The sequence below is a fragment of the Xenopus laevis genome, chromosome 7L, assembly GCF_017654675.1.
Source record: "Xenopus laevis strain J_2021 chromosome 7L, Xenopus_laevis_v10.1, whole genome shotgun sequence".
Lineage (NCBI taxonomy): Eukaryota > Metazoa > Chordata > Amphibia > Anura > Pipidae > Xenopus > Xenopus laevis.
In genome coordinates this window covers 43286284-43309415 of record NC_054383.1, presented here as the reverse complement: position 1 = coordinate 43309415, position 23132 = coordinate 43286284, and the positions used below count along the sequence as shown (strand labels likewise).

Here is a 23132-nt window from a genome sequence, read left to right as displayed (position 1 = left end):
TTTCCTTTGACTGGACATTTCACTAGCTGCATGATATCAGCTGGGCTCTGGGAAAGATTTTTTCTTAAACACATTGATTCTTTAATGCATCTTTCTCTCCTTAGTTTTACCCTAAGCAAATTTTGCAATACCCTAAACAAATATCTTGCAATATTGTTTGTGATCTATGCTTTGCATCATGACCTAAAATAAAATGATTTGTGTTTTCACATGTCTTATAAAAATAAAAGAATGCCTTTGAGAAAGCTTGTTCTTTGTTTGTGACCTACTTAAAATAAACAAACCACTTTTCTGTTTCCCTAGTGCCAAGAAGCTAATCACGAGTGCCATTATGAGTAATGACTTTTTAAGGCAGCTTGAGGCTTCACATGTCAGGTGTATGGTGGACTGTATGTATGAAAGAGTATATAGTAAGTCACAGCTTGTTATTCAAGAGGGGGCAGCTGGAAACCATCTCTATGTATTGGCAGGTGAGGAGTTGTTTTTTTTTTCAATGCTATATTAGAATATTGTGTTCTCATGTACTCAAATTTAAGGGGATACCGTCATGGGAAAATTTGTGTTTTCTTTTTTTTTTAAACACATAAGTTAATAGTGTTGCTCCAGCAGACTTCTGCAGTGAAATCAGTTTTTGAAAAGAGCAAACTGATTTTCTTATATTTAATTTTGAAATCTGACACAGGGCTAGACATATTGTCAGTTTCCCAGTAGCCCAAAGTCATATGACTTGTGCTCTGATAAACTTCAATCACTCTTTACTCCTGTACTGCAAGTTTAAGTGTATCACCCCACTCCCCCCCACCCAGCAGCCTAACAAATGAACAATGGGAAGGTAACCAGATAGCAGCTCTAACCAGATAGCAGCTCTATACACAAGATGACAGCTCCCTGGTAGATCTAAGAACAGCACTTAATAGTAAAAGTCCAGGTCTCATTGTGACACCTTCAGTTAAAATGAGTAGGAGAAACAATAGCTTGTCAGAAAGCAGCTTCCTTCATTGCCCCCTCCCCTCGGATCGTGTACACGTGCATCATTTTTATCTCCAGCCAGAGCATTGGGATAGGGCGCATAAACCCTAGTGCTTTGGCTTGGTGCAAATAAAAGTGCAGCTGAGCTTGTGCCATGACCCGGACCTTTGTAGCCTTGTCGCAAATCCGGGCCTGCCCTTGTCAGCTGTCTGATCTGATTTCCTATGTAAGCAGTCTCACCCACAAAAATTAAATACCAATTATTTCTCCAGATAAATATTACATGACCAAAAGTAAGTGGATATTTTGAAGCATTGGAATTGGCCACACCAGTCATTGCCAATACAGGTGCTTGTACTCCATACAATGCCATTGTTGAAATGACATCTATGGGGCAATAATGTGGGAAGGTACTTCCCTCTTTCAGCACTATATTGTACAAATTTGTACAAAATGGGGTCTATACAAAACTGGTTTGCTGAAATGGTAGTTGAGAACCTGATTGACCTGCACAGAACAATAACCTTAACCCAAATCAACATCTTTGAGTTAAGAACACTGGTTTAAGCCAGGCCTGATCTCGCCATATTAGCTCACATGAATGAAAGCAAATACCATCCAACAATGTTCCTTCATCTAGTGGCAAGCCTTCCCATTAGAGTAGATGGAAAAGGCTGTTCTTGCAGCAAAGAGAGGACCAACTTCAAATGAATCTCCTTAGAATGAAATGTGGGTGGGGTGTGATCCAGATACTTTTCACCATACAGTGTAGATTATAAATTGAATATCTGATCATAAATATTGTTTTATTTTTTATTTGGTAGGCCAATGTTTTGTTGTTGTTCCTGCAACTCATCAAGTTGGCAAGACTTTTGCAGCTAATGCAATAAGTGCTAAGTATGCAAGCTCATTTTCACATTATAAATTAACATGAAGTAGGTCTTGGCAACCTCTTCTCTTTGCTCTTAGCAAAGATATGTGCTATGGCTACTAAGGTCAATAATACATTACTGTCCCCTTCAAAACATAGATTGTCTCCTAATGGAGCCTGGAACAAGCTCAGATCATAAGAAATTTCATTAGTAAAGGAAACTGTTCCATGGTGGATCTGACACCAATTAATATATACCTTTAAGATGCAGCATGAATGCAAGACTTCTTTGTTATTCTGTTTCCTACCAGTGACACCACTTTCTCAAATAATTTGGAGTGTACCTCTTATTGTAGCCCAATCATTTACTGTAGTAATAGTGATTCTATAAAATTCTATATGAAATAGTTAGATGCAATACCATGTATGGGGTATAATAAAACAACCCTGCCACTAACAAGGGAAGGTAATAGACAGATGTATACCCTGTCTTAAAACTATAATAGTTTTGTTTGTGAACATACAAAAAGTTCTGCTAGCTGTCTACCGAGCCAGTAATAAACAAACAAATTTAAGGATGGATTCATTTTGTAATCATTTAGTTCCATCTATGCGGTTTATTATATGAAGCTTACACTGCATGACATAAAACAAAGTAACTAACAGGAGGTTTACCTAAAGAAAGCATTAATAAAGTGGTGAAAGTGATGAGTGTACTAAACAATAAACATACTGTGCAAATTCACTGCAGAAAAAAAATGCTTTGTAATTAACAGGATTATTTAATCCCTACAGATGGTTTGCTTGATGTTATTCAAAACAGCAGGTTGCTTGGCCAGATGCATCCTGGGACTGCTTTTGGAGAACTGGCAATTCTATATAACTGTAAAAGGACTGCTACTGTGAAAGGTATGAGTCTGGGTGTAAACACATTAATAAATACATATATATCACACAAAACAGTTTTTTTTTCCTGTAACATTTTTATGCCAACTCCCCCTAAGCATCTCCTTCCTACAGTTTATGCAATGTATATGAAAATATATTTAAAAATACTGCATTCTCTAAAAAATTAAGAATACTTTCATCTGTGCCACAGTGAAAGCAATATATTTATTGTATTTCAATAGATATGAAGGATTAGGCCCTCTCACATATGTAATTACTTTTTCAGTTTCTTCCTGTTATCTTTATTAAAACAATGATATTACGAACTAATGAACCATACACAATAAAGTATTTATCCAGTCAGTGCTCTGATAAACTCAAACATGCAGCAAATCAGTTCATCATTTAAATGGCTTTCTATTTTGACTGAGACTCAATTACATCAAAAACTGATTGTCCAAATTCTTTGTTAGGGGGACATGCACGTAACATTACTTATAAAGTCTGATTGGAGAATGAGCTTTACATAGGGAACTCTGCATTCTTTTCTGCTACAGAAAGAGGATTTGGTGGCATTTCCTTGTAACATAAAGAAATGGCTATTTTGGGTGTTCATTTCAAATTGCATTCCAGTTTTCTTCTGCATTTCAAATTAATTCTAAACACATATCCCTTAGACTTATTTCCATACATTTTAAGTAATATATTAATTGGTTATCTGAAAGGTTTATAAGTGAGAATATCACACAGTTGTTTATAAATGTTGTTGTATCTGTTTTGGCAAAACTTTTTTTTTTAAAATGTTGAATATTGGGCATCAAAGGTCACGATGGTCGGTTTCGCTTAAAAATTCGGTCAATTTTAGTGATTCGTGGTTTTTTTCCTATGGAATACTCGGTTGATTCAAGTTTTATAGGTTGTTCACCCAGAATTCACTGATTCGACCTTTGAATGATAAATACCCCCTTAATGTTTTGGTGAAGATAACTACAAACGGCCTACTCATCTCTTATTGTCAGTGACATTCATTTGGTAACACCTTGTTTGGAAGAAAGGAACTATATAGAAAACAGGATTGGAGGTATTTTCCTTAAAGGGGATCTAAACCAAAAATAGTGAATTGGAGTAAACGTATACAAAGTTTTATAATAAGAGGCTGATTTACTACAACTCAAATTCATCACATTTTTTTCTGAAAACAAACTTAGCCTAACTCCCTTCCACAAGTTATACTAATTTGTCGATAATTTTTCTTGAAACAAATTGAAGCGACAACAAAATCGAGTGTCAATTTGTATTGTATGATTAATGCTCCGAAAACTAAATTTTATTGAATTTTCGATGCGAAAACTAGACTTTTTCGGTTTATCCAGCGCAGATCACGGTGTGAAGAAACAACTTTAGGGACATCTGCAATTGTCTTCTACATGACCTAAACAGGTTTGAGATGGCGTCTTTTTGGATTTGACTTTATAGCAACCACAGACTCCAAAGTTCAAAGGTACCTTCACATCCTGTATCCCAAACCCAGAACAAATGACAAGGTTCTGGTGACGGTTCATGCTTCTGCCAATAACAGCAGCCTTTCACGTCGGGAGGAGTCCTTCCCTACACGGATGCTGCCAGGTCTTATAGTTCGAGAACCAAGGCAAGGGTTCTGGACGGGCAAGGGAACCGGAACATGTGTCAGGAAGTATGGGGAAAGAATAAGCATATGTAGTTGTGGAACAGACTTAAAATGGAGTTAAATGCCAATCAGGCAGTGCAGTACAAAATCAGGAAGCAGAAGTGTAGTCAAGGACACAGACCGGAGTCGAACCAATCAGTAAACGCAGTATAAAGTCAGCATCTGGAAGAATAGTCAATAACAGGCAAGGGTCAAGAACAGGAAACCAGACAATAAGCTCACCCAGGAACTATCTCACAATAGACCTAAGTTGGGCAATGGAAAAACAGGCAAGGCGCCTTTAAATATTTGAATTTTGCCCCAAGCATGATGACATCAGACGCGGCACACCAAATAAAAGGACGCGTGTACCAAAACTTGACAAAACAGAAGAATGCAAGCGTCCCCATGAGGAGACCAGCGGGGTCTCTGCCGCCCCACTAGACCACCAGGTATCGTTACATTACCCCCCTCTAGAGGGTGCCACTGGACCTCTAGGCTTACGAGGGAATTTAACATAAAACTGATGTTTGAGATGGTCAGCATGGAAATCAGAGGCTGGAAAATTGATAATGAAGAAAAAACTTTGTTCTGAATGATTAGAACCAATGGACCTGATAAGATCTTTGGATGGGGAAGGCACTAACCCACAACCTAAAGAGCTTCAATCGTAACAGCATGACCTAAACAGAACTCCCCAGACCTGCATAGGTTTTGCTGTTTCCCAGCCTCTTGGGACAGGTGTTATGAAAATGCCCTGTATACCCACAATACAGACACAACACATTAGCCCACCCATGGCCCTTTTCTTTAGAGCACAAATGGGTAAAACCCAATCACATGGGTTCCTCTGAAGGCCTAGGGACTGAAACTTCAGATTTGGGTACCAACTCTGAGGGGATATTATAAGGGATAACAGCAGGGATTGATGCCTCCTGTCTATTTGTATAGTGAGGTGCATTAAGGAATCAAGGGAGAACAGAGCAGGAAAATTAACTAGTCTATCTTTGATAGCATTAGCTAGCCACAGGATTACGGATTGCTGAGTCTGCAGAGGCAGAATGATGAGGGTCATTGTAAATAATAGCCATGGCCTTGAAGAAGGTATTGAGAGTGACAGGTTGGCTTAGAAGGGGATAGGGTAAATGCCCACAGCTGTGGGTCCCCCTGGAGTAAGGTGATGACAAAATTTGCTCTGGACTCGTCAGTGGGGAAGGAGCGAGGTAGGAACCCAAAATGTAATTTACAGGCCTCCTGAATGGTGAAGAATTTGCTATGATCTCCACTGAACTTTTCAGGGAACAGACTGGGTTCAATACCAATGAGTGCAGTATGGAATCAGGAACCAGAAGCGTAGTCAAGGACACAGGTGGGGTCAAAACCAATCATTAAATACGTTATCCAATTTGCAGTGCTCATCCTTCTGATGTACACCTGATATGGGTGTCAGGTGCTTCACCTGGATGACCTTCTCCTAGCCAACAGGTCCTGTATCCAATGCAAAAATAAACCGGCAGCACACTGATTTGACATGCAAGATAAGGGCAACTTTTTGGACCCCACTGGGCCCTTTATCAGGCTTGATAAAGGTCCCAGTGGGGTCCAAAATATTGCCCTTATCTTGTTTGTACATGGGTTAAATAAACAAGAAATTCACTTGCTTCACTTCAAATCCGTTTACTTCAGGATCCAGAAGAATAGTCAGTAACAGGCTAAGCTTGGTACAGGCAGCAAATCAGCAGATGTCAGGGACAGGCAAGGGTCAAGGAAACCAGATAATAAGCTCACCCAGGAACTTTCTCACAAAATACCTGAGATAAAAGGACAAGGCGCCTTTTGAATATTTGAATTTCGCACCAAGCGTGATGACATCAGATGTGCATGCCAAAATATAAATGCAACTAAACAGAAGAATGTGGGCATCCCCGTGAGGAGACCGGCAGGCTTCCCCACCACACCACTAGACCACCAGGTATCATTACAGTTACTTACCCCAAATTCAGTTAATAAATTGATCCACTGACAAATTATTTTGCTGACTCAAGCTAAGTCCTCTTAGTAGACTGGTTTTTAAAGCCATGATTGCGGACTAAAGAGTCATTCTATAAGGTTGTGATGAAAAATGTAGTTACATTACAAACCAGGTTCCTGCAGATTTTTTAGATATTAATATTCTCGTATCCTGTCACCACCTTTGGATGCTCTTTGGAGTTTGTTTCAATTCAAACCTCTGGGGGTTTGCACAAGTTACGAAAAATATTCACAAATCCTTTTATGTTTGTAAAAATGCAACTGACAAATAATAAATAACCCAGAACTAAAGAAAATACTAGAAGGTTCTAAAACATCTCTGAAAAGAAAATAATGAAAATGAATTACAAATTTTGATAAATCTGCCCTTATGGTTTTACCTTTTCTTTACTATGAGGAGATTTTTCATAGAATGAGATAACGGCAATGCTTCATTGTGAGGAAAGTACTTCCAGCTGTGTGAGCAGTTTTGTTAGAATAATCTACCCTCAACACATTTTTTTTTATCATGTTGCATGGCAGATTTGCTTTTATTGTATAAATGATTTATTAAGCTTTTTTAAATTATATATTAATATGCATTTATAGTTAAAAAAAAGTTGAAAGAAATATAGTAGTAGTAGTAGTAGTAGTAATAATAATAATAATATTATTAATAATAAAAAGTCTGGTGTGGTCAGGGTCATGCTACTGTGGGTTTATGAGATCTGTAGCTAGGTTTAGAAGATCCTACACAGACTAGATATCATTATAGATTTTTCAGTAATATGACTTTTTAGTAATATGACTTGTTTGCTCTTCAAGGCCTTTCTCAAAGTAATAACAGACAAAAAACAATGCATTAAATACCTATGATGGCGGGAAAAGTTAATTGGCTGATTTATCATCATTACTAAGCGTCGAATAGTATAGCTGAAAATACAGAAAGTATGTTAATGCACCAAAATAAAAATATAAAAAATACACAAATGACAATTTCATTATAAAAACTCCCCTGTTCGGCTAGATAAGGAGATGCTTAAGAACAAACTTTGTAACAATTGTTAAACATATTTGTAACTATTTAAATATTTCACACCACTATGTTAAGATGTATAGATAATGTTACAAAGTAACAATGATGAGTGTAGATGAAAGGTCTTGATTTTGTGCGCCCCCTATAGCGATGAATAAAATAAAGAAAATATTGCATTGGAGCATACTATGGGGCACATTTACTATTGGTCAAATATCGAGGGTTAATTAACCCTCGATATTCGACCCTCGAAGTTAAATCCTTCGACTTCGAATATCCTAGAATTCAACATCGACTTCAAATTGCCTAGAAAGCCTATGGGGACCTTCCCCATAGGCTAACATTGGTGCTCGGTAGGTTTTAGGTGGCGAAGTAGGTGGTCGAAGTTTTTTTTAAAGAGACAGTACTTTGACTATCGAATGGTCGAATAGTCGAACGATTTTTAGTTCGAATCGTTCAATTCGAAGTCGAAGGTCGAAGTAGAAGGTCGAAATTCGAAATATTTTTCCTTCTAATCCTTCACTCGAGCTAAGTAAATGTGCCCCTATGTGTGCAGAGTTCAGAAGCGGCAAGTGTAAAATGATTGTTTTAACAACCTATCCTTCACAACCTATCCATAACCTATCCATAACGGTTGTTCTAAACTAAAAGGTGATGTATAATTATGTTAGCTGGTGGATCACCACTCTGGGGATCACTGAGGTGCCCCAAAATATACTTAATATGTGTATGTAAATAAGCATATATTCCACATAGTGTTAACCCTAATTGTGTTAATTTCTACTTATTCCAATATCAAATGGTAAAGGTGTAACAGCGCCATAAGTATAACCATGTGCATAAATTATACAACATCAAACATCTAAAATTACCCAATTGAGCAATGTCAGTGTATAAAGAATTTTTTCAAAAAACGATAAAAAATAAAAAAGCAAAAAAGAAAGAGTATTCAGAACTGTGAAGAAAGTCCCCAAGTGTTGGTTCAAATGTCCATATAGTCACCGGCTAAACCCGTCAAATGAAATCGGTGACTGGAGAAAATGGGCACGGCGAATGGGTTGCTAAACGTGCTTGATGTAATGCAGAAATATCAAACCCCATCCTTCACCTTCAAAAGCTATATATATATACATATTTATGGGTAGAAGTAATTAAGGTGAAACCAATAAAAAAACAAGTTTCAGTTTTTTGAGACCTACAACCATTGAAACAATGTAGAAAAGGGAGATCTAGATACAGATAAAGACATATAATGGCAGACAATATGAAAATGTAATCTTTTTTAAAAAATGAAATGTGGAGGCCCTACTTCACATATGCAAATCAGTATTCAGATTTGGTTCAGACAGGACAGAATTGGCCAAATCCTGTTGAAAAAGGCCGAATCCTGAACTGAATCCATGATCCATCCCTACTGGAAAACCATTATCCAAAAAGCTACCATTATAAAGGGATAGTTTCCCTTCCAAACACATTTTTCAGTTCAGCTGTTTTTAGATTTACCAGAAATAAACACTTTTCAATGACTTTATATTTTCTATTTTTGACCTTTTTTAATATTCAATTCAAAGGTTCATTTTCACCTTCTTATGTCTTTCTGAAGCAGCTCTGGGGGGGGGGGATGTAAGACTCTGTAACTGTAAATTATCTTTGACCCTGCTGAGCAGAATCCCTGAGTTTCATTAAAAGCAGCTGCTAGAATTGTTACAATAATTGCTAATATTCCACAGATGCTGCTGAGAAATGTATCAACTGATGTAGCAAATGGTAACAGTTCAGAATCTGCCCCTGGATTACTGAGCTGCCAGACGAAAACACCAGAGAGGAACATAAAACTTTGAACTTAAATTTTGAAAAAAATACGTCAACAATAAAACATGGAAAGCAATTTAGAAAAAGTCTTTATTTCTGAAAATAACTGAATTGAAAAAACTCTTTGGAAGGTGAACCACCCTCTTTAAGCAAATAATTCTAGTTTTAAAAAATTGTAATATTAATATTAAACATTAATTAATATTGATATTAAAACAGTACCTTGTACTTGAGACTCATTGGACTACATGAATCCACATTGGACACAAAACAATACTATTGGGTTTAATTAATATTTAAATGCTTTTTAGTAAACTTAAGGAATGGGGATCCAAAATACATAATGACCCCTTATCTGGAAAACCCCAGATCTCAAGCATTCCAGATAATAATAGTAGTAATTGTATAAATGTATAAATATTTATTTAGTTATGTTGAACCTACAAGTTCCAGTGAATTGAATTGAGAATATTGTTGCTCTTTTTGTTACAGGGATTGGGTTTCCTTATGTTAAAGGTTATACAGGTATGGGATCTAATATCCAAAAAAACTTGGGACATATTTTGTACAATAAATTGCAGAGCATGATACCTTAAAAGGGTGGTTCAAATTTTAGTATGTTATAGAATGGTCAATAAAAGCAATTTTTCAATTGTTCCTTATTTAAAAAAAATAATAATAATAATTTAAAAGCAAGTATTTGCTTTTGTTTGACTCAAATGGGGATCACTGACCCCAGTAGCCACAAAACTTTTGCTCTGCAAGACTACAATTTTATTGTTATAGCTACTTTTAATAACTTATCTTTCTATTCATGTCCTCTCCTATTTATATAGTAGTCTCCTATTCAAACCAGTCTCTGTTGGTATTTTGAACCCTAGCAACAAGACTCCAAACTCGAGATCGTCTGAACTTAAAGTGAATTAATAAAAAAAAAAATTCAAATAGAAAATGAAGACCATGTGTAAATTGTCTCAGGCTATTACTTTTATGTCATACTTAAAGTTTACTCAAAGGTAAACAACCCCTCTAAGAAATAACATTAATTCAAAAACAAACTAAATGGATTTGTGCTATATCTAAGTTATGATAAAGTACAATGTATTGTTTAATTTTTATAAGGACAAAAATCTGTCAGAATGATTATATTGTTTACTTAAATAGGACTCTATGGTAGCTGGCATGCAGGGCTTTCTGGGTAACAGATTATGGGATAATGAATTCAACCCATATAGTATATCATCTAGTGGGTATATAATCTTGTGGCCAGTTTAAATATTCCATCTTCTGTCTAGTGTAGTCATTTCCACTTCCATTCTTTTCTTCCCTACATCATAACTACTATCGTGTCTTATTCTTTTCTTTCATTTTCTCCAAGATTGCCTTGTGACTCCCAGTTCCCTCAAAGGCATCTAGTTATTCAGGGAGTGAATTGAGATATCTCAGATGGTGTAATGTCTGCATGTCATAAATATGGCAATTGCTTGTGGGAAAAAAAATACAACTCAACAGGTAGTTTGGTAAATCACTGTGCAGTGTTATATTCATGCTGAGTGATTTTTTAATGAAAGCATTCAAACTGACAGTCAAAATGAATGAGCACAATAGGTGCACCTTCACCTCTGATAAAATGTGTTTTAGTCTTTAGGGGCTGTTAGAAATTAGCATGATTGGGGATGCTGTGCAAATTACAAAGATTTGATGTGGAATCTTGAATAAGTAATTTGGAAAGGATTTTAGCAGGGCTAGGTTTTGTAAGATTGAAAGCGATGGGCAGATTAGGAAGACTAAAATGTATGAATAGAGATTTGGACCCTACAGTGAACACAATTAATTAAACCGACTAGAATGATGATATACAGTATATTGATGGATATATAGATAGATAGATAGACAGACAGACAGACAGACAGACAGACAGACAGACAGACAGACAGACAGATAGATAGATACTGTGTTACTGTGACTTTGGATATTCACTCCCCAATAAAAGAATTTTGCAGACTTAAGACTGCGGATTTGTCCTGCATTCTAACTAGTGAGGGGCGAATTTTGGCTGTTTCGCTTCGCTGAAAAAATTGCGATTTTCCAGGGAAATTCGCAAGCGGCGAAAAATCAGTTTTTGACACCGGAGTTTGTTTTTGGATGCTGGCGTCCAATTTTATTAGACGCCGGCGAATTTTTGCTGGAGTTTCACGAATTTATTCGGCAGTGGCGAATCGCGGGGATTCGCCGCGTATTTGCACCTGGCGAATAAATTCGCCCATCACTAATTCTAACCCTTTATGAGCAATTCAATAGGGTATCAACACAGGATACCCAGCAGGACTACCATTAAGCAATTAATCGGTGAGCTACAGTTCAGATAACGTTTATTGGTAAGAATGCCAGATGCCATGTTGCTGTCTATAGTTGATACATTCTCTATAGGTAGCTAGAGCAGCAAGTCTAATTTCTGTAAATTACGTTTTCATCTATTTATTGATCTTATTCTTAGAAAAATCACACTAAAAATCTGTACATAAAAATGTACTTTAAGGAGAGAAAGCCTTCAAAGTAAAATGATTCCAAGTATAGTGAAAATCTAACATTTGAAGAACTAAAGATACTGTATTGTCCCAAAAGTACAGTAAAAGAAGTACAAGGATGTGGTTCTTACAATATGACCACATTGCTGTAATAAAGGATTTGAGGATGACATTTCACAGCCCAGAAATTGTTAACTAGGGCAGAAAAACATAAGATCATCTTAGAATTCACAGAGCCAAGAAGATTGCTAAGGAAGAAAGAACATGGAGATAGCGAGGATAATATTTCTGCATTTGTCTCAACCGGAGAAATAAGCGCAGCGTAATGGATGAAGTGATAGCAAGTGCAACAGGAGCGTGTCTAAAACACAACTATTTATTCCTGAATCCAAGTTTGAGCAGACCTCACTTCTCCTATCACTTCTTAAAATTAAATTCCAGTGCCTGGATTGACATTACAATTGTATTTATTTTCTTAATTATAACAAGTTCATTCTTATTTTGATTTGCTTAGGATTAACAGACCAAACAAATTTTCATTCATTCACAGCGTCATGAAATGTTTAAGCCTTTCACTCAGCACTGGGCCATTTAAGCCAATGGTTTAATATGAATACGGTAAGTGTAGAGGATACAAGTATTTGGTCATACTGCTACATACAAGTAAATGCACTTTAAGTAAATTCTGCTGTGAAACTCTAATTAAAATTTCAGATGCAGAAAAAGTCTTGAATGGAATCCCAAGAGTACATCAAGTCCGTTGCTTAAAGGAACAGTAACATCAAAAAATGATTTGTTTTAAATTAATACAAATATAATGCAGTGTCGCCCTGCACTGGTAAAACTGTTGTGTTGCTTCAGACAAACTACTATTGTTTATATAAATATGCTGCTGTGTAGCCATGGGGGCAGCTATTCAAAGGAGAAAAGGCTCAAGTTACACAGCAGATAGCAGATAAGCTATGAAGAACATAATGTTATCTGTTATCCACTATTTAACCTGTGCCATATAGCCTTTTTTCAATTTCTGCCATTGCTACTCAGCAGCTTGTTTATATGAACTATAGTAGTGTTTCTGAAGCAAACAGATCAGTTTTACCAGTACAGGGCAACACTACATGATATTACTTTAAAACACTTTTTTTAACAGCCCCTCTCTTGCTAGTATATCACAACCAAATAAAACATGAATAATTTTCTGACTGCTCGATAGTAGGGGTTGTCAAAAGCCCTAAAGATGAGAAAAAACAACCATTTTTGGTGTTGTACGAAGAAATCAGTTGGCCTTCACCAAGTACAGTATCTTTATCAATTTTGATATTTTCATTACATATCTCCTAACTCTAAAAAGCAGCAACTCCTCCTAACAACACAAAAAACAGCCTAATGATAAGATTCTGACTGGCCAGCACATTGTGCCATTAAAGTTTGTATTCTTCCCTCTGTTGTTAGGCATTATGCTGAATTCATAAATAAATTTTATGTGAATTTCTATGAAAGCCAATTCAGTAACTGTTCAAAACAAATGATTGAACAAATCACCATATACATCAGGTTCTTATGCTCCCACACCTTCTCTAGCTATTATGGGATTTGCAAACAGATAAACCACTCAGAAGTTTCCACTTGGGTAGTTTTTAGAGTAAATTGTTTTCGAACAATTGCAAATAGGAACATTACAGCTTAACTCAAAGTGCCATTTGCACTTAATAGATGATTTAAGGATACAAAGAACAAAGAGGCTAAATAGTTGGGAAAATAGATTATAGTATGTAAAGAAAAGAGACTAGGAGAATAGAGGTTGAGTGAGGAGAGGAAGAAAAATAGTACTAAGAGTGGCCCCTGGTCTAAGATTAATTGGTGGGCCCCTGGTCAAAGGTTTTTGGGTGGGCCCCTGGTGTCCCAGTCCGACACTGGTCATTTGCCTTTTAATGACTAAACAACTTGACCATGATAAATAGCAAAACTGACACTTGAAACTCTAAAATACTGTAGGTTGTTCAGTATTACATCTTTATTCTAAATCCTGTATTATATATAGAGTGTTTTATGCTCATTTGATTATAATATCTGTCACTTTTAGGTGACATGAATGAACTCTTGGATGCCTTACTGACCAGTAAAAGTTTCCAGAGAACACAAGGGCATTCATTATAACAAAATGAGGTGTCATTCATAATATGCAAAAAGGTCTCTGTGTTCTTAGGGACCAATTTAAGATTGCTTGTGACTTTTAGCCAAACTTTAAGGAAATCCCACAGGAGTTTAATAATCCTGCAGGGTTTCATGATGAAAAAAACTATCTTTGTCATTTTACCCAAACAGGCTTTTGAAATTAAAACTTTGGCAGCTTTTTGCAAAATCTAAGTGGTTTTTTTTTTCAATTTAAATGTTTCTTGTTTTTTGAAAGTTAGTAAACTCATTGCAAATGATAACTATATTTAGTTTGTGCTGCATTTCAGTTTTTTCATGTTTGTGATTGAGTTTTTGAGATGATAGGTTTTGGGTTTTTTTTTTATAAATAAGGGCACATTTAAGTTTGATATTGAGTTTTTGAGATATTTTTTAAATTTGCAAATTTAAATTTTGATAAATAGGCCCCATTGAGCTATGAAGTTGTGAAATTATTTTCCTGAAGTGGGTGTACTGGCACATTAGTTAGAACATTACATTGAGAAATTACAGTGCACTCTAGAACAGTATTTATAAAACTATTTAATTTCCCTGCAAAAGGTTTTAAAGGAATTGTTCAGTGTAAAAATAAAACTGGGTAAATAGATAGGCTGTGCAAAATAAAAAATGTTTCTAATATAGTTAGTTAGCCAAAAATGTAATGTATAAAGGCTGGAGTGATTTGATATATAACGTCTCAGTCAGAACACTACTTCCTGCTTTTCAGCTCTCTTAGTTTACACTGACTGGTTACCCTGGTTACCAGGCAGTAACCAATCAGAGACTTGAAGGGGGGCCACATGGGTCATTTCTGTTGCTTTTGAATCTGAGCTGAATGCTGAGGATCAATTACAAACTCACTGAACAGAAATGTCCCATGTGGCCCCCCTTCAAGTCGCTGACTAACTCAGAGTTATAGAGCTGAAAAGCAGGAAATTGGATTCTGGCTGTTTTATTAGACATCTGTTCACTCCAGCCTTTATATATTACATTTTTGTCTAACGAACTATATTAGAAACATTTTTATTTTGCACAGCCTATCTATTTAACCAGTTTTTATTTTCACACTGAACTGTTCCTTTAATAGTTAAAGTACTGCTGTTTTATCTCTTTTACACCATATATACTTTTATTTGTTTTAATTATGCTTTTTTTTTTAAATATCTATTTTAGTGGAATAGAAAGTACATTATACTGTTTCCTTTGAATAATTAAAGTGAGCTTTATAGTTTTGCTATTGCATTTTATATAAACAAGGGGTAGAGTATGTTCACTTTGACAAAACATATTAGGACAGTTTTGTACCTTGCTTCTCTGAAATTTGCAACTATTACCCAGGGGCGTAACAAGTGCAGCAAGGAGGGGAATTTGAACACCATAGAAGAATCAGCCTCCCTTTTCCCCAATGCCCCCCAAGGTCTACTTCCTCTATAGTTACACCACTGCCAGTAACCACAATTGCAGAATGGAGTGCAAAGAGTTGCATCAGTATTAGCCAATTCCTGCACATTGCACCGCACCTTGACAGAGGGGTGTCAGTGGGTTGAAATAATAGACTCCTGAGTACAAAGCTCTTTCTGAGCACAATGACCAAAAAGTTTTGGGGCTTAACAATGCACAGAGAATAGAGTTCAATTGTTCAAAGCATTAAAAAAAATATGACACATTGGTAAAACTTGTAAATGATTTAATTAATGTGTCAGTTTGTTAATCACTTCCCTGGCTGCTAGGAATCTCTAGATTACCCAGGTGACACTGTAATATTTATCATTTCCGAGTTTTGGAATGTTGGTCTATTTCTTTAAACCCATTGGCCAGTATAAAGATTGTAAATAAAGTCCTACAGTAATCCTATGTCATGTAACGCTACCATGAACACCAATATCTTTGCTTTGCAGCTGTGACTGATTCAAAAATCTGGGTCCTGGACAGGCAGGTTTTCCAGAACATTATGATGAGTTCAGCTCAGGCCCAGCACCAAGAGTACTTCAGCTTCCTTCGCAGGTATGTTGGACCATTATTTTTATAATACAGATTCTCATACTATATAGAACACAGTGTGGCTGATTTGCTATAGGTATGGGACCTGTTATCCAGAATGCCTGGGGTTTTCCAGATAAGGGATTTTTCCATATCCATACTTTGGCGGCTAAAAATCAATTAAACATTAAATAAACACACTAGGATTGTTTTGCCTGCAATAAGGATTAATTAAATTTTAGTTGGGATAGAGTAAAAGGTGCTGTTTTATTATTACAGTGAAAAAGGAAATCATTTTCAAAAATGTAAATTATTTGATTAAAATTTGCGTCTATGCATACCTCCCAACTGTCTCGTTTTCAGGGGGACAGTGCCACTTTTGACAGCTCACCCCACAGTCCAACATTTGTACTGAAAAGTCCTGATTTTCTCTGCCCTGAACAGCCAAAAAAAGTTTCTAATTTAATTGGCTTATGGCATGGCAGAGAGCCCAGAACAGCCAGCAGGTGCAACTAAGATACTTTCGTAATAAATTTTGAAATAAGCAAATAAGTAATTGTCACAATTTAGATAAACTGGTCTCTTGGGAAAACTTAGACTCACAGCTGAAAGGGCAATTCACCTTCATTAGCAAAACTGTAATAACTGGAAAAAAAACACAGAATATGTTCACACTTTCATAACCTGCCAAATTTTGTAAAATGAACATGGTAATTAGGGGGTGTGGCCACAAAAATGGGCATGGTCAAAAAACAGTTGTCCCTCTTTTTATTTCCAAAATGTTGGGAGGTGTGTCTATGGGAGATGGCTTTTCGGTAATTCAGCACTTTTTGGATAATAGGTTTCCATATAATGGATCCTATATTTGTATTTTATTATTATTATTAACATGTATTTATATAGCGTCAACATATTGCGTAGCACTGTAAAGTAACTGTGATTATACAACTACATCACATGAATTACATACATAGAATATATGGAGTAACAAACATCACAATCAATACAGGTACAAAGAGGTGAGGAAGGCCCTATGCATAGGCATACAGTCTAAAGGGAAGGGAGTAATACACAAGGTGTGGGAGTGGGCAAGATCGAAGTAAGTGGGTGAGAAATGTGGTGTTGTATGTGGTGTTGCGTTTGGTAGTTAAGCAGAGTGAGGGTAGGCTTCTCGAAAGAAGTGCGTTTTCAGAGATTTTTTGAAAGCAGAAAGGTTGGGAGAAAGTCGGACAGATCGTGGGAGAGCGTTCCAGAGGAGGGGTGCAGCCCTTCCAAAGTCTTGAATGCGAGCATGTGAGGAGGTAATGAGAGAAGAGTTGAGTAGCAGGTCAGTAGAGGAGCGAAGTAAGCAAGTGGGTGAGTATATAGAGATGAGTTCAGAGATGTAGGGTGGAGCAGAGTTGTGAAGTGCTTTGAAAGTCAGTGTCATTAATTTGAATTTGATTCTGAAAGGCAACGGAAGCCAGTGCAGGGATTGACAGAAGGGCGAGGCAGAGGATGAGCGGTTGCTGAGGTGTATGAGCCTCGCAGTAGTGTTCATTATGGACTGGAGAGGTGACAGTCTCTGGAGGGGGAGGCCAATTAAAAGAGAGTTACAGTAGTCTAGACGCGATATGATGAGAGAGTGAATAAGAATTTTGGCAGCGTCTTGGGTGATAAATGATCGTATTTTGGATATGTTCCTTAGGTGGAAGTGACATGATTTAATAAGTGACTGGATATGAGGAGTGAATGACAGGGCAGAATCTAGGATAACCCCAAGGCACCGGGCCTGGGGAGAGGGGGTGATAGTGGAATTGTTAACTATGATGGATACTTCGGGGATGCTACTGGTGTTTCTTGGAGGAAAGAGAACCATTTCAGTTTTAGAGAGGTTTAATTTAAGGTAGCGTTGCGACATCCAGGTAGAGATAGCGGACAGGCAGGAGGAGACGTGAGTTAGGAGTTCTGGGTTGAGATCAGGAGATGAGAGATAGATTTGAGTATCGTCAGCATAGAGGTGGTAGTGGAAACCATACGAATTTATTAATTTGCCAAGGGAGGAAGTATAGAGGGAGAATAGTAATGGTCCCAGGACAGAGAGGGGAGAGGGGAGAAGATGATACTCCATTGTAGGAGACACTGAAGGAACGATTGGTGATGTAAGAAGAGAACCAGGACAGGGCTGTGTCACGAAGGCAAAGCGACTGGAGGGACTGGAGGAGGAGAGGGTGATCTACAGTGTCAAATGCGGCTGAGAGGTCAAGCAGTATTAGTAGTGAGAAATGATTGTTGGCTTTAGCGGTTAAAAGGTCATTAGTTAGTCGAGTCAGGGCAGTTTCCGTGGAGTGTTGTGGCTTAAAACCAGATTGTAGGGGGTCCAGCAGGTTATTGTCAGAGAGGAATGAGGTAAGTCGGTTGTAGACTAGGTGCTCAAGTAGTTTAGAGATGAAAGGTAGCAGAGAGATAGGTCGGAGGTTGTCAAGATTGGAGGGATCAAGAGAGGGTTTTTTCAGTGGGGGTGACAAGAGCATGTTTTAGTTGAGAAGGAAACAGTCCAGTTGAGAGTGAAAGATTAAATAGGTGAGTTAAGGCTTTGATTAGACAAGGATTGGTATTGCGGAGAAGTTTCGAGGGAATTGGATCAAGCGGGCAGGTGGTAAGGTGAGAAGAGGCCAGAAGCTTTGAGACTTCCTCATCAGTGACAGGGGTGAAGGAGCACAGGAGAGACTGGGCAGTGTGCAGGGAGGGTGGTGGAAGTCTAGGGGGGTTGAGTAGTGTAATGTCCCTTCTGATAGTGTCAATTTTGTTTTTGAAGTGCTCAGCAATATCTTGAGCAGAGACAGATGTGCATGGAGGGGGTGCAGAAGGGGAAAGGAGAGCGTTAAAGGTGGAGAAAAGTTGTGCTGGTTTTTTAGAAAGGGAGTTAATGAGTGAAGTAAAGTATGTTTGTTTGGCTTGGAAGAGGCTGGTGTTAAAGGAGCGCAGGGCGGATTTGTAGCTCCAAAAGTCTGATTCTGAACGGGATTTGCGCCAGCGACGCTCAAGTGCACGTGAGTGTCTTTGGAGCGCTTTTGTATGAGCAGTATGCCAAGGTTGAAGTGGTTTGGGTCGAGAACGTTTAGTTTTTATAGGAGCAAGCTCATTTAGGGCAGTGGTGAGAGTACTATAGTAGACAGAGGTAGCCTCATTAGGACATGAGATGGCTGAGATATTAGAGTGAAGAGAGTCAAAGGAAGAAGAGAGATGTGACACGTCTACAGCTTGCAAGTCACGGTAAGTACGTGTTTGGGGAATAGCAGGGGGTGAGGAGGGAGTTAGTGAGAGTTGAAATGTGAGCATATTGTGATCAGAGAGGGGAAATGGGGAGTTAGTAAAATTGGAGGTTGAACAGAGTCTGGTAAATATGAGATCCAGAGCATTACTATTGGAGTGAGAGGGGGAGTCTGAGCACAAAGATAAGCCTAGGGAGGAGGTTAGTGAAAGAAGTTTAGAGACAGAAGAGTTGTTAATGTTGTTAACGGGTATATTAAAGTCACCTAATATGATGGATGGGATGTTAGATGAAAGAAAATAAGGAAGCCAGGCTGCAAAGTTGTCCAGAAATTGTGCAGTTGGTCCTGGTGGTCGATATATAACAGCAATGCAGAGTGAAACAGGAGAAAAGAGCCTAATGCAGTGAGCCTCAAATGAGGAGAATGATAAAGAGGGAACAGGTGGAAGAACTTTAAAAGTACAGCGGGGAGAGAGAAGCAAACCTACCCCACCTCCAGGTCTGTTACCAGGTCTAGGAGTATGAGTAAGGTGTAGGCCCCCATAGGACAGGGCAGCAGGTGAGGCAGTGTCAGTAGGAGAGAGCCAGGTTTCAGTAAGCGCAAGTAGGTTAAAGGAATTTGCAATGAAATGGTCGTGTATAGCGGTGAGTTTGTTGCAAACAGATCTGGCATTCCAGAGAGCACATGAAAGATTAACTGGGTTTTTGGGTATAGGAGTAAGTGTTCTGTACTGATTGAATTTGCTCCGGAGAGAAGGAGCTCGTGGTCGTGATATAACTGGGATGGGGTAAGGGCCAGGGTTTGGGGAAATGTCCCCAGCTGCCAGCAATAGAAAGGAAAGATAGACTAAGTGAGAGTGGGATTTATAAGCCCTTGGTTTGTATGAAAAGGAGGAGTTTTGTGGAATAGCTAAACAGAGTACTTTATAAACTTCATGTGTGGAGAGGGAAGGAGAGGAGAGTAGAGAGGCTGAAATTTGTATAGAACTGGGATTTGATGGAGGAGGTAGTGAAAAATGTTTTATGAAGCATGAGAGTGAAAGGAGGAGAAATGCAGGATAAAGCATGTTTGGAGTAAGAAGTAACAAACTAGCAGGTACAAGCAAATCTGTTTTCTTCTTATCCCAGATGGTTCGCTGTTGATTGCAGGGGAATCCGGTTCCTTTTGCCTTGTCAAACTGCCTTGTTTAACTGTCATTTCTAAGCACTTAGGAAATGTTAGCACTCGTGCCATGCCCCAGACACGAGTGCCATCCCCAATACTGTGTCTGAATTTATATGTAGCTGATTGGGAAAACCAGAGCCTAATTAATCAATTAATCAATTAAATAGCTAGCAAAGGGCAGAGTTTTACAGACACCAGAACCAGGTTTGGGGCTATAAAAATATCTCTTGTTCACGGAGGAGGGGACACAGATGTGTGCTTTAGATATTTATCAAAGAACTAAAGTAGAATAGGCCTGACAGACAAAAGTTATTGGGGTTAACAAATACAAGTAGGGATATAGCAGAATTACCAGAATAAACAGTTGCAGTATATGGATATGGCAGTGTATGGATATAGCAGAATTACCAGAATAAACAGTTGCAGGATATGGATATGGCAGTGTATGGATATAGCAGAATTACCAGAATAAACAGTTGCAGGATATGGATATGGCAGTGTATGGATATAGCAGAATTACCAGAATAAACAGTTGCAGTATATGGATATGGCAGTGTATGGATATAGCAGAATTACCAGAATAAACAGTTGCAGGATATGGATATGGCAGTGTATGGATATAGCAGAATTACTACAGTATTGTTACATACTGCTTTTACATTATACATATGTTTGGTGCATACATATGTGCAGGGAATGACCTTTTGCAGGGAACGCCTATTCTAACTTAAGGTATAGTATTAGTATTAAAGGAGAACTAAACCCTAAAAATGAATAGGGCTAAAAATGCCATGTTTTATATACTGAACTTATTGCACCAGCCTAAATTTTTAGCTTGTCAATAGCAGCAATGATTCAGGACTTCAAACTTGTCACAGGGAGTCACCATCTTGGAAATTGTCTGCGACACGCACATGCTCAGTGGGCTCTGAGCAGCTGTTGCAAAAATAGAATTTTTTAATTTACCTGTTAGCTTACCTGCGTTAGAGGTTGCTTGGGTGTATTACATATTTACCCTTCATGCTGAGTAGGGCAGGCAGGGAAAGGCTCTTAGAAACCAGAGATACTGTTTGCATGTGTATATGTTTATATGTGTATTAAGTCTATTAGAACCCTGCAACAGGATCCAACCCATGAAATGGGCAATATGAAGCACCACCAGAACGAAAGCTTTATTTTATTGCATGTCACTATGAAAAAGAATAAGCTAAAAGGTCTACTTACTAAACATCAAATGGTACCATCCAAAATCCTTCAGCTGAATGGAAACAATATATGCCAGTTTGCACTTTCCCCTTTTTCTTTCAAGCATTAGGATTTTATAACATTTTATAGTAAGTAGTATAGTATTTTTTATTGTGATAACGAATAATTGTACATTCCAGCTATGGAGACAAGACAAACAAAATGTAAATAATTTTAAGAAAATATTTGCCTACCAGTAATAGCTTTTCAGAGTGCAGCGATGCATCTGAATCTCAAGAATTAGAAATCTGCAATAAATCCTTCCAGCCAAAACCTTTTGTAATGCAGTAGCTAGCTGTAAACTCTGTTTGCATTATAGCTCCCTCTGCATTTATTAATGATTTCCTATGTTTCCTTCCTCCTCTCTCTGTAAGCTGAAACACATTACAAGCTACATATTGTAACTTGGCGGATAAGACGTTATAGATGTGATGGGTTGGTTCATTAGCAGTGCCAGATAGAGCCAGGGGGTATAAGGGGGAAGGGGGGTCATATAACGATTACAACAGAGTAGCAAAGCTAAGCAACCCTTGACTGCAAGAATAGAGCAGAAGTGTATGAGTCGTATGCAGCTTTTTGCTTAAATGACCCCCTACAGGCTAATTTAACAGTTCTCTAAACTCATTGAAGACAATTGCAAGGCACTGAACCAAAATACTCTAACTTAGCTGAGAGTCTGGGGTGATTTTTATGTATCTGGGACAGTGGGAGTCTTTCTATATTACAGTTAAAGAGTCTTGTGCCACTGTGATATGATCCAGTCTCTGTCAGTAAGCAGCTCTGGCTCTCAGGAAATCATTAACGAATGTGGACAACCGACATTAGAGGGAGAGAGAGTGGGTGAAAATCTATATTAACAGAGGCAGGAAGCAGAGAATGAATAACAGTGCTGTCAATGTCTATTCAAAAATCCTATATACTAGAAAATAACTTTTTTTGCCTCTTTTTTTCTCTCCAGTGTTTCTCTTTTAAAAGACTTGCCTGAAGAAAAGTTATCCAAGATTGTGGACTGCCTGGAAGTTGTACGTATTCTATTACCCGCCTCAGAAGTAATAAAGGATCTACTCTGTTTTGGTTATTTCCGATTATAGGATTAATGTGGATAGGGATGGATTCCTTAAATATTTAAAGCTCCCATTCCTACCTTCAACATGCTTGCTCTCTAATATTGGAAACATCAGATTTTAAGATTTTATTAAATTAATTCTAGATGCATGTTCACACTGTCAGAAAAGTTAACCAAAACAAAGGTTTTCCATATATCTAATCAAATAATACAAACATATAAAACAGCTGATACTGATCCTGAATTCTTCAAGGATACATATGATCTTACAATAAAAGCCAACAGAATATGGCTGGTACGGGGCATGAAGCTGACAGTATATGGAAATTTAAATCAATAGTTGAATATCTCTAATAGAAGCACAGTTATCTTCTGAATTGCAGCTTTTTATAATTAACCATAAACCCTGAATGAGAAAGAAGAAAATAATGAGTGGATTGGCATACTATAGCAGCTCACATCCAACAATAA

The 23132-nt window shown here is 37.7% G+C and overlaps 1 protein-coding gene across 3 annotated transcripts in view; it reads left to right on the top strand.

Moving 5' to 3' along the window:
* LOC108696263 (cGMP-dependent protein kinase 2) overlaps nucleotides 1-23132 on the top strand; it is a 100598-nt gene that overhangs the window by 31433 nt on the left and 46033 nt on the right. For all 3 annotated transcript variants that reach the window (XM_041568869.1, XM_041568868.1, XM_018225466.2), the window contains exons 3-6: nucleotides 304-470; nucleotides 2636-2749; nucleotides 15851-15956; nucleotides 22554-22617. In XM_041568869.1, the coding sequence (XP_041424803.1) occupies nucleotides 304-470; nucleotides 2636-2749; nucleotides 15851-15956; nucleotides 22554-22617 (451 nt within the window). The remainder of the gene's footprint in view (nucleotides 1-303; nucleotides 471-2635; nucleotides 2750-15850; nucleotides 15957-22553; nucleotides 22618-23132) is intronic.